General features: G+C 53.2%; 1 protein-coding gene across 5 annotated transcripts in view; it reads right to left on the bottom strand.

The window, feature by feature from the left end:
• EFR3B (EFR3 homolog B) overlaps positions 1-12227 on the bottom strand; it is a 113399-nt gene that overhangs the window by 19912 nt on the left and 81260 nt on the right. For all 5 annotated transcript variants that reach the window (XM_030799324.1, XM_030799325.1, XM_030799329.1 and 2 more), the window contains 10 exons: positions 10407-10556; positions 8665-8799; positions 8144-8222; positions 7272-7407; positions 6864-7025; positions 5783-5894; positions 5362-5413; positions 3165-3337; positions 2211-2286; positions 1346-1507 (listed from right to left, as the gene is read on the bottom strand). In XM_030799324.1, the coding sequence (XP_030655184.1) occupies positions 1346-1507; positions 2211-2286; positions 3165-3337; positions 5362-5413; positions 5783-5894; positions 6864-7025; positions 7272-7407; positions 8144-8222; positions 8665-8799; positions 10407-10556 (1237 nt within the window). The remainder of the gene's footprint in view (positions 1-1345; positions 1508-2210; positions 2287-3164; positions 3338-5361; positions 5414-5782; positions 5895-6863; positions 7026-7271; positions 7408-8143; positions 8223-8664; positions 8800-10406; positions 10557-12227) is intronic.

Below are 12227 nucleotides of genomic sequence, written 5' to 3'. Positions count from 1 at the left end.
TGGGAGGCTCTTGAGTACTCACAGACTAGAGAGGCAATGACCTCAACTCCCCACTCGGCAGTTCCAGCTGTGGCGACCTTCACTCCCAAACCCTCATCATTAATCCCACTGCCAGCGCACTGTCTCCTTCACTATATCGGATTCTTAGAGGACTGGATTGGCTTGCTAAACTGGGTTCATATGTTAAGCTAAATTAGCTCTGGGAGTTACCAGGGGATTGGGATATAAAGGAACCCCAAGTTCTAGCTCTTGAGGGTAAACAGAATTTAAAAATTGTAGCATCTAGGCTGGCCCTGCAGGATTTAGCACCATCAGACAGGTGGTCTGAGACTGTCACTGAATTCCCAGGCTTGCCCCGATTCAGGAATATGATGCCCACCTGGCTTCAGGACCCTGGAGACTCAGGCTTTGAGGTCCAAAGGACCCACCCTGACTCCCAGTAGCCTTGGGTGTACACATGCACCCAGGAAGACCATGAAAGTCTCAAGCCCTGTCCGGTGCCACACTGGCTGCTACGCATCACAAAGGAGGCTTGGTAGACAGGTCCCCAGGCTTCCAGACTCTGACTTACCTTTCCAGGAAATATATACTTTAAACAAGTGCTCAAAGCAATCCTGAAGCACAGCTCCATTTGGGAACCAGAGAACCTTTTTAAATTTTTTTTTTTTAATTTTTAGACGGAGTCTTGCTCTGTTGCCCAGGCTGGCATGCAGTAGCGAGATCTCTGCTCACTGCAACCTCCATCTCCCTGGTTCAAGTGATTCTCCTGCCTCAGTCTCCCAAGGAGCTGGGACTACAGGCGTGCACCACCACGTCCAGCTAATTTTTGTATTTTTAGTGGAGACAGGGTTTCACCATGTTGGCCAGGCTGGTCTTGAACTCCTGACCTCAAGTGGTCCACCCACCTCGGCCTCCCAAAGTGCTAGGATTACAGGCATGAGCCACCACGCCCAGCCAAGGAAACCAGAGAATCTTTAGACAAACGAGTTTGTCTGGGATCACTCAGGGCTTATGAGCATCCTTTTAAGAATCCCTGGAGTCTCACTCAGACTCTGCGAGAGACTTGACATATAGTAGCTAAGGGATGTTTCTGAACGACCCGGTTCCCTGGGTCTTCTTTAGCTTAAGGATGGGCCAAGGCCATGAATGAAGCATTCTTTGGGGTTCCCCAAACAGGACCATGGTTTGGGGTCTTCAGGGAGGAGTGGCCAACCACGAGTGCAATATTCCTGGGCTCCAAAACCGTGTTACGCGCAGTTGCTACTCAATATTCTTATCAGGGCTTGCCCAAAACAGGTCCCTCCCCTGATCCCAAGCCCCATGCCCTGCGCACACCAGGCCCCACCTGAACAGCCAGCACCAGACGGATGAGGTCCACCACCACCTCCTCGTTAGCCAGCTCAATGCTGATGAGGGCCAGCAAGCCATAGAGCGCCTCGTAGTGTTTCTGCACGTTTGTTTCCTCCTTGCAGCTCAGGTAGATGTGTCTGTAGAGCTGCTGGGAGTGCTGGGGACAGGAGCGGGCAGGAGAAGGCCAGGGTCAGAGGGGTGGGGCAGGAGGGGCAAGGAGAACACGGAGGAAGACCAATCTGAAGGGGGGTGGGATGGCCGTGTGTGCCCCCTCCTCCCTTGGGGAGGGGATGCCTTTAAAGCGGGCTCTGGCAGAAGTGGACACACACAGGAAGGCTCGCGTAGGGAAGGATGGGCTCAGTGAAACCAGCACCAGAAGCTGCTGCCCAAATCCAGGTGTAGGAGCAGAACACAGTCACTGGCCCCGGACTGGCTCATCACTCTGGGCTTGACTCCTCAGAGAGGTCGGCTTAACACATAGCCACAGGGCGAGGAGACGTAGCTACAGAGAGAGGAGGCAGGCTCCAAGGGCAGTCAGTGGTCAGCAGTGACTTTTGCTCTGCCACCCAGGCTGGAGTACATTGGCGCAATCTCGGTTCACTGCAACCTCCGCCTTCTGGGTTCAAGTGATTCTCCTGCCTCAGCCTCCCAAGTAGCTGGGATTGCAGGTGCCCACTACCATGCCCGGCTAATTTCTGTAGTTTTAGTAAAGATGGGATTTTACCATGTTGGTCAGGCTGGTCTCGAGCTCCCCACCTCAAGTGATCTATCCGCCCGCCTCAGTCTCCCAAAGTGCTGGGATTGCAGGCGTGAGCCACTGTGCCTGCCCTTCACTGTGCCTGGAGGTCATGCTTGCTTACCTTCTTCATGAAGACAGTGTCCTGTCGAGAGCACTTGTCCACTTTCAGCTTCAGGACAGAGATGTCACTGAGGGTACTGGGAAGGGATGCAAAGGGCCTCCTTAGCCCTTGTATGAGGCCAGCCTGAGCTCACACGGGGTCACTGGGCTTTATCCCCAACATCATTAGTTGGTACAAAGCCTCCAGTGCTCCCCTGGCCGTGGTTCTTAGCCCAATCACCTTTTTCTCCCAAGTTCTCAATAATTTGTTCCTTTATCTCTCTCTCTCTATTTTTTTTTCCTTTTTGAGACAGGGTCTTATTCTGTCACCTAGGCTGGAGTGAAGTTGTTCCATGACCACAACTCTCTGCAGCCTCAACCTCCAGGGCTCAAGCAATCCTCCCAACTTAGCCTCCCAAGGAGCTGGGACCACAGTTGTGAGCCACCACACTCGGCTAATTTTTAAATTTTCTTGTAGAGATGGGGGTCTCACTACGTTGCCGTGGCTGGTCTTGAACTCTTGGGCTCAAGTGATCCTCCTGCCTTGGCCTCTCAAAGTGCTGAGATTACAGGCATGAGCCACCGCCCCAACCCCCTTTCTCTTAAATCTTCATCCTGATTATTTTCTTCCTCCTTTTATTCCCCCCAAATCCCCTCAGTCTCTACTGATAACCTGCATCCGCTTCCTTCTCACACTTGCAACTCCCTTTAATGCCTACTCTCTATCTTCCAAATCTTCAGTTCACCCTCCTCCTCTCCCAGACACAAGTGCCCTTTGGTCTGTCCTCCTCTTGCAGGATCCCAGGGTCAATGTTGGTGATCAACTCTCTGGTGAGTCTCACTGAGTATCTGAATTGTCCACCCACCTTTGGTGGGAGGAATTGTCCTTTGGTGTGAGGACAGGACCAAAGGACAGGACCTAATGGAGAGTCCTCTCCCCATCTTGCATCGCCTGGAGGAGACACCCCAAGTTCACCTGATGGTAGAGAACTTGTGGCGGTTGCCATGACGATCAATGAAACTGATGAGAATCTCTAGAACAAAGAGTCGAATTTCTGCATCCTCCATGAGGGCGGTGGAGAGAAGGCGGTCCAGGAAGTTGCTGGGCAGGGCTGACATCATGTTGCTGCACTGGAAACCTGTGGATACCTGCAAGGGAGGTACGGACAGCTATGCCTAGGAACGCTGTCCCTCTCAGGTGCAGGAGGAGATGGAGGAGCAGCCAGCGGAAGTCAGGTCTGATGTACACATCCTCTCTAGACATCGCCCAATCCAGCCTCCCGTACCCTGCAGCCCAGGCAACTCTTTGAACACTCCAACATCCACCTAGATGACACCAAGCTCAGTAGACATGTGAATGGATGGGGACAGTGTGCAGGGACATTCGGGTGTTAAAAAGCAAGCACGGGATGAGCCCTGGAGGGAAGCGGGAGCCAGACAATCTCTGAACCTAACATTCCAGCCAGTTAGGGCACAACTGATGAACAGCCACCAGGAACACAATGCCTCATTAAGAGTATGACCATCACAAAGAACGAGACAGTGGAAGAACTCACAGCTGGGCCGAAGGATCAGAACTCACACACACGACAACCACCAAATAGTGCACATAGGTAGGATTTGGTAACATGTCTGTTAGCCTGGCAATAATGGCGCTTTGTGACTAAAGCCAGTTTGGCATAAATAGACATGCCATATATGCTGTTGTCAAAGCATTCAAATGCAGCAAAGCACCTTTACTGTTAAATCCATATTGCAAAACAATGCCTTTGAAGATTCAGAAGGTCCCTGAGGATGTACCCCAAACTGTTATCTTAAGAAAATGATGAGTACAAATTGATGAGGGTAAACTCAGCAAAGAAATGGCAGGAATATGGAGACCAAGGTGATAACTAGATGAGGGCAGTGTTGGAGCACAAAGGGTTTATAAAAATCTAGTGCCATGAAGAGTGTGGACTGGAGGGGAGGGAAGGGAAGGTGTGAGGTGGCAGCGGGGTTGGGGGAGTTCTGTTTAGATTGGCATGGCCAGAACAGAGACAGAGACTGAGAGATGAGACAGGAGGTCTAGGGAGGGAGAAGGGACTGGGGACCTCCCAACTTCAGTCTGAGAAGTTTGAAATCTGGTTGTACATCAATTATAAACTGAGGCCAGGCACAGTGGCTCATGTCTGTAATCCCAACACTTTGGGAGGCCGAGGCAGGCGGATCACTTGAGGTCAGGAGTTCAAGACCAGCCTAGCCAACATGATGAAACACCATCTCTACTAGAAATACAAAAAAATTAGCTAGGCATGGTGGTGGCATGTGCCTGTAATCCCAGCTACTCAAGAATCATTGAACCTGGGAGGCGAAGGTTGCAGTGAGCCAAGATCGCACCACTGCACTCCAGCCTGAGCAACAAGAGTGAAACTCCATCTCAAAAAAAAAAGAAAATTATAAACTGAGACCTACTCTGAAATAAGAGGCACCTGGTAGAGAACAGCATTTCTAGACAATTACTGTTGTAGCTGAGTTTCTGACAGGTGGGGAGAGGTGGTTGTGAGATGTCGGGTTTAGGCCAGAGGTTGTGCTTCAGAATACCTGGGGAACTTGTACAAATACAGATTCCAGGACCTCACTCAGGCTAACAGCTCAAAACCTCTGAGGAATCATATATTTATCACAAGATTGTCATTGGAATGGTGTTTGAGAGCAATGGATCTAGACTCCAGTGATGGCTGCAAAGATGTAAAGAAGAGTTAAATAAAACACAGGATGGGAAGGATGGGGGCTGGGAGACTGAGGTGGGCACATGTGCTAAGAACACGCTGGCAAAACAGGGGAAACAGAAGGAAAAGGGAAAGAGGGGGTACCTGGAGGGAACCAGGGCGGGAACCAACAGATTCCATCTCGAGACAGATCGTGTCTGAGTGACAACGCTATCAGTAGCCAATAAGGAACCTTTGTGAAAACTAGAAACAGGTTCCCCATTTGCTGTGGCTGACCCAGCTCTGTGGGTGCCCAGCCTGGCTAGTGAGTGGAACGTAGGCTAGATTTCAGCCCGGACTCAACTGACTGGGTGTATTTGTGCAGTATGCAACGTGCACGACTGTATGTGGAGGCCTTCACTTGGTCCCTTGGAAGGAGCTGTCTCCTGCAGAGGAAGAGCAGGAATGGGGATAGATGGGGCTCACCTGCAGGAGGGATTTTAGCAGCATAATCTGGGTCAGACGGTTCCTATTCTCCCTGTAGACCAGAGACACAAACACTCACCAGGATGGTAATGGGGTGGAGGTCACACACTTGCCAGCTTAGTTCTACCCCTGATTTGTTTCTCCATGAGGCTTATTGTGTTGGGTTACCCAGGACAGTGACTTCAGGACCCAGGAAGCCGACCAAGGGATGACTGGCTCCCCCCACGCTGGGAGGTGGTTATTGGTGGGGTGGCCTGAGAAATTGTGGGATCCAAGAGCCCCACTAAAGGCTGCTGAGGGATTTGGGAGTAAAAAGAAAGCAGAGGGCAGAGCCAAGAAAATTAAGAGGGATAAAGGAGGGGGTCAGCAAATGCAGCCGGGGGACAGGAGGACTCCAGGCTGGGGGAGATGGGTGGCTCACCCCGTCCTGCCCGTGTCCACCGCCTGGTGCAGGGATGGCCGTGGGACCTTGCTCATGATGAAGAGGATCACCTCAGACCGCTGGTAGGTGGGCAGCGTGCTGGCAAAGGAGCCTGCAGGAGGTGGCAGAGAGGGTGCCCAGTGAGGCACAGGCTCCAGGGCCCCTCCTGGTTCAGCCTTTCAGCTGCAGAGAGCGAGGGCTGCCGCTCTCCGGAGTCAATCCAGGACCAGTAAAAGGAATTCAGGATAGCCCGGGTGTGATTCGGCCTCTCTAGGAAGGGGAGGCATCAGGTGGTTTTGGAGGTCTCTTCCAGGCTCTGTTTTTTCACTTGTTCCTGAGGCTGTGGTTAAGGTCTTGGCTCCTTGGCTAGGGGGTGGGGATGGTGAATGCTGGGCCCTGGGACCAGGGCGGGGCTTCTTTCACCAGCTGCCCTAGGGTAAATCCTAGGGTAAATCCTCCTCCCACGAACTAAGAGAAAAGAATGGTTCTGCATTCCTAACCTGCCTACTCCAGGCTGAGGGGAAGCTCACAGGGCTAGGGCAGGCAGGCTATGAAAGGGGCTTTATCATCTCCACTCCCAGGAGCACACATTTTCTCCACGGCTGGCCCCCTTCCTCATTCTTTTCTCTTAGTCCCCATCTCTCCCTCCTGGAAGCCCTAACCTGGAAGCATCAGGCAGGTCTGATGGGGACTGGGACTAAAGAAGGTTCGCCTGAGACTTCAGATCTGAGACACTCATTTGACTGCGCTGTCGCTCAGGCCCTGCCCAGCTAGTCCTTTCATTTCCCGACTTCATTCTCTCTGAGGTCCGTGAATAGCATGTGGGCACTGGACAATCCTACAGGGCCCCGGTTGGATGCCTTTCGCCCCAGTGCGGTCCCTCCCTCTCCAACCCCCATCCCCGGGCCGCCCCCGGTGCCCCGCCCCTTTCCAGGGTCCCTCTTTCCTCCCTTTGGCTCCGCCCCGCCCTGCGCCTCAGTCTTGAGCCCCTGGGCCCCACCCCGTCCCTCCCCTCCCCTCCCCTCCCCGCGCCTCGGCCCCGCCCCGCCCCGGCCCGGCCTGGCCCGGCCTCGCGCCGCACCTACGGTCTTGATGACGGCCTCCTGGAACATGCGCTCCTCGTGCTCCTTGATGATCTTGGTGCCGAGGCTGACCGCCCCGTCGTAGCTCCCGGTCAGCGCGTAGTCGATGCTGAGCCTCAGCTGCCTGAGCAGCGTGTTGAACATCTCCAGCACCGTGGGCCCTGAGAGCGGCGGGGCGGGACACCCGAGATCCAAGGCTGGCACCCTCCTCCTCCCTGCACCGCGCGCAGGCAGGGCAGGCCCACGCCCCCTTCCAGCCTGGGCTTCCTCTGCGCCCCCAACTTCCCGGCGGACTTCTCTCGAGGAAAACGGACTCCGACCCCTCCCTGTTGTCCCTTGCCTCTCTCTGGAAGAGGCGGCAGCCTCCGCGGGGTCCCTGGCCCTCAGGCCCTAGCCATGCCGCTTACCCACAGAGCCGGTGGCAGCGATGACCGCGGCTTCCGACAAGACTTCCACGATGCCGGCGCGCACCGTCGCGGCGCTGCGGCTGTTGGCGTCCAGGTGGCCCAGGAGCTGCTGGATGACCAGGTGCGAGTGCTGCGGCTGCGGGAGGAAGATGAGTTGGGCCTGGACAGCAACCCCATGGGGTCCCTGGGCCGCGCAGCCCTCTTCTGGCACCCAAAGGTGGGGGTAAACTAAAGGGACGTTCCAAGGCCCTGGGCATTGCAGATGGCACTGACACCTCATGCCCTTTACTGGATCCTTCCCTCCTCTCTCCAACAAAGAGCCAAATCCCAGTGGAGGCCTCGGCTGACAGTTTTCCAGGGCCCTTTTACTTCAAAATGGGTCAAAAGACCGTTTTAAAATAGGGTCTTCCTTTCATTTCTTCAGGTCTTTCCGGCAAGGGCCACAGGAGGCCACATGGCTTAGTCCAGTGCTGCCTAAAGTGGGGCCCCTGGGCTGGTGCCCATTCAAGATGGGTCTGATACTGGTTTACACTGAGATAAGGATGGGATGGAGAGTCAGTGTTTAGTAAATAATTTGTCAGTGCTGTAGCAGCCAAGGGTGTGATCTGTAGGCTTGCATTTTGCATGAGTTTTTCATTTAATTTTTCTAGAAATTATTTGTTTTAATCGTATTTTATAAAAGTATTGGTCTGTGATGTACTGGAAATAAAATCAGCCGACCCTTCTCCACAGCTAGCTTAAGCAGCACTGGTTTGGCAACTGGGGGCTTCGGAGGAGTCACAGGGGACTTCTGGCTTTCTAATTTAGCACCTGTCTGGCTCCCAGAGGGGCCTTTGTCCTGGGATCCGGCTGGCCCAGGGGAGCCACCATACCTGAATTGAGTACATGATGATTTTAAAGCAACGGATGGCAAACACCTTGGGTTCCCAAAGAGAATGGTTATCCAGATGGCTGTGAGGGAGAAAACATGGGGGAACAACTATGAAACTCCCGGCAGTGTTAGGGAGAAGAGATTAGCTTGGAGGCAGAGGGACGCCTCCTCAGAGCCCCTCGCACAGTTCCCGGGTGAGGAAGTGAAGCCTGAAGGGCCTTGGGGTAGTCCCAGTCCACCGCTGGAGAGAGGCCAAGGACAGCGCTCTGCAGTTGTGGACGTGTGCGGTGAAGCTGGGCACCTTTGCTTAGCGTTGGGTGCCTTCCTACTGGCATCACTTGGCCACCCCGTGGCAGCTTTTGCTGTCACAATTCAGGGAACACAGTCACAGGGAAGGGATCGACTTGGCGGCAGCACCACAACTGTAATATCCCCTTTCCCACAGCCAGCCAGGAGACGCCAGGGACCTGAAACACATCCAGGCTGAAGGCTGGGGCCAAGGCAGTTGGTGGGGGCACTCACATGAGAACAGGCTTGATGGCGTTTTTGATGTTGCCAAAGGCAGCCCGGCCCAGCAGCTCCCGAAGGCACCTCTCAGCCAGCTCCGCGGGGCTCTCTTTCTCCTTCTCGGGTGCTTGGAGGGGTGAGGGAGACCGACTGGGGAGACAGAGGCACATGGGTAGAGGGCGGCATGCAGGCTGGGGTCAGGCTCTGTGCAATCCTGGCTTTCCGTGTTTCATCCACACAAGACAAGCAGGAATTTGACATGGGTTGCACTAGGCAATAGGGGAGGCATCACAGTTGTCAGAAATTAAATGGGGGTAAAGAAGCCCCCACTGGGGGAAGTGGGGGAAGACTGGAGAAGAAAAGATAAAGTTCTTTTTCTGGAAATCCTTAAAGATTTCCAGATATGCCACTGTGGGAAGGATGCTCTGAGCCCCATGGGCCAGGTGAGGTGTAGAACATGTGTGTTTTGATGCACCTAAGACTTCAGAAGGAAAAGGAGATGGGAGATGAAGATAGGAAAGGGAGGCAAAAAAACAAAACAGAAGTGGAAGAAAGGAGAGGAAAGAGAGGGAGGGAAAAGGAAAGGCACAGTGGTTGGCTCAGGCAAGAGTCAATGATACTCAAGTCACAGAGAGTGGGCCCACATCTGGACAGAACAGGAGCCCGAGGACTCCCAGCCCAGAGACCACAGCAGCTTGTCAGTGAGATGCTATTCCAGAAATAGCCATCAGAGGGCATACGAACCCCACCCCACCCCATCCCCCCGTCCCCGCCCCCGCCCCCCGCCCCCGCCCCCGCCCCCGTCGACCCGAGTCCAGCTCTGGTAGCCTGGGCTCAACCGACCTAACCAGCCTGGTGCACAGATAGCCCAGATGGGACAGCAGCATGGACCTTTCTCCCCATTCCATTTCACCGAGGGGAGAAATGAGGGGGCAGGGCCAGGAATGAATCCCATGCTTAGGGGATCCAGGATTAAAACCCAGTATCTGCAAGCTCTTGCTGAGTGGCGGCGGGCTGGTCAAGCATGCACGTTTTCAGGGCCTGAAATAGCATCAGGAAGCAACAGAGGAAGGAAGGTCCAGATGGAAAGTCCGCAGTGATTGGAGCCACGAAAGGCATCTTTTTTTTTGAGACGGAGTCTCGCTCTGTCGCCCAGGCTGAAAGTGCAGCGGCGCGATCTCGGCTCACTGCAAGTTCCGCCTCCCGGGCTCCCGTTCTCCTGCCTCAGCCTCCGGAGTAGCTGGGACTACAGGCGCTCGCCACCACGTCCAGCTAATTTTTTTGTATTTCTTTTTTAGTAGAGACGCGGTTTCACCGTGTTAGCCAGGATGGTCTCGATCTCCTGACCTCGTGATCTGCCCACCTCGGCCTCCCAAAGTGTTGGGATTACAGGCGTGAGCTACCGCGCCCGGCCCACAAAAGGCATCTTAAAGCCTCCTTGGCCCTGCTTCCAGGGAGACAAAGGTAACCAGTCTCTTGGTTCTGTGTGTTATTACCAACAGACTTACCCACCAGGGAGCCCAGCACCAACACTGTCCTCCTTCGGTAACGCAGATGTTAAGGACACTGTGGGCTGGCACAAAGCCAGACCCATGGCTCCTAGGGAGCCAGCTTTGGACTCACTGCAGAACAAGCCACAAAGTCATGTCCCTGGCCTTGTAGCTGAGTTTTACTGACCAACCCAAACCATGTGGTTCCCAAGCAGCCCTTGGAGGGCTGATTATATCCACTGTCCTGCCCCACCCCAGCCTGCTTACCTCTCTGCCTCCTCTACATGCTGTAGATTGAAAAGCAGCGATGGGACGATCTTGTCCATGTGCTGTGGGTCCCAGATATTGGCCTGCAGTTCATCATTCACCGTCTTCCTCACCACCCCTTGCAGGCCTTTGATGCCTGACATTCGAATTCTGTAAGGAAAAGGGTGAAGTGGGACTCGGAAGTCCTCTAGCCCTGAGAAGTCCAGCTTCGGTGGCTAAGAGAGGAGTACAGCTTAAGGGTCAAGGATACATTTGTCCATCGGAAGGCAGAATGGAGACCAGCTGCTACTCTCATGGGACCTCCTGGTGCTGGCAGACATGAGCCCAGGAAGCCATGTCTTTTGAATCATCTTGGAGACTCCCAGGCTGCCCTTGCCCTGGTACCATCTGGGCTCCAGCCCTAGGGTGCTGGGTGTTCCAGCTCCCCGTCTTTAGTACTTAGCTGGGGTTGTTCCAGCTTGGGCCCAAGATGTAAGAGCTCAAAATGCTGCCAAGAACTGATGAAGCAGAATCCAAGGCCGTGAGCAACTTGCGGGGGCAGGGGGAGGCGGATCCAGAGGGAGAGGCACAGAGCTGCAGGCTCTCTGGGCACAAAGGGGTTTTGGCTTGGAGCTAGGCTTAACCGAGGGGAAACTGAGTAACCGCACAGCAGGAGCCCCTTTTGTACACCCCCAGTCCCTGCTATGTGAACTCAGGGTCAGCACAGCCCTGTGGGAGGGGGCCCTCTTTACTAGCCATTTATTTCAGCCTGAAGTTTCTTTCTTTCTTTTTTATAAAACCTTTTTTCTGGTTATAAAATAATACATACTAATCATAGAAAAGTATAGAGAAGATTTACCACTACCACCACCACTACCACTGTTATCTTTGTTATCAAAGGTAACTGTTATTGGCATTTTGATGTAATTCCTTTCTTCTGTGCATAATATATAACAGAATTAAGAACCTGTTGCATATTTGATTTGTATTGGCTTTTTTCACATACATTCTATGCATTTTCCTATGTCATTAACTCTTCATAAACATGTTGAATGGTTGCCTGATACACTGTCGTAAGACTTTTCTAAACTAGTGACTATTAGTCATTTCAGTTGTTTCCAAACGTTTTGCTTTTTTTTTTTTGAGGTGGAGTCTGGCTCTGTCGCCCAGGCTGGAGTGCAGTGGTGCGATCTTGGCTTACTACAACCTCTGCCTCTCGGATTCAAGCCATTCTTTTGCCTCAGCCTCCTGAGTAGCTGGGATTACAGGCACGTGCCACCATGCCCGGCTAATTTTTGTATTTTTAGTAGAGACAGGGTTTCACCATGTTGGTCAGGCTGGTCTCGAGCTCCTGACCTCGTGATCCGCCTGCCTTAGCCTCCCAAAATGCTGGGATTACAGGCGTGAGCCACTGTGCCTGGTCAAATGTTTCACTTTTATAATAATGCTATGATGGGCATCATTGTATGAAATATTTTACTATGTTTCAAGTCATTGCCATGAGTGGAATCACTGAGTCAAAAGGTAAGAAATAAAAGGCAGCTAGACACAGTGGCTCACACCTGTAACCCCAGCACTTTGGGAGGCAAGGCCAGTATATAGCTTGAGCTCAGGAGTTCGAGACCAGTCTGGGCAACATGGCAAAATCTCGTCTCTACGAAAAATTAAAACATTAGGCCGGGCACAGTGGCTCATGCCTGTAATCCAGCACTTTGGGAGGCTGAGGCAGGTGGATCACCTGAGGTCAGGAGTTTGAGACCAGCCTGGTCAACATGGTGAAACCCCGTCTCTACTAAAAATACAAAAATTAGCCGGGCATGGTAGCAGGTGCCTGTAATCCCA

The sequence above is a fragment of the Nomascus leucogenys genome, chromosome 19, assembly GCF_006542625.1.
Source record: "Nomascus leucogenys isolate Asia chromosome 19, Asia_NLE_v1, whole genome shotgun sequence".
Taxonomy (NCBI): Eukaryota; Metazoa; Chordata; class Mammalia; order Primates; family Hylobatidae; genus Nomascus; species Nomascus leucogenys.
Note: the sequence above shows the minus strand (reverse complement) of the source record. Positions and strands in the feature narration are given on the sequence as shown.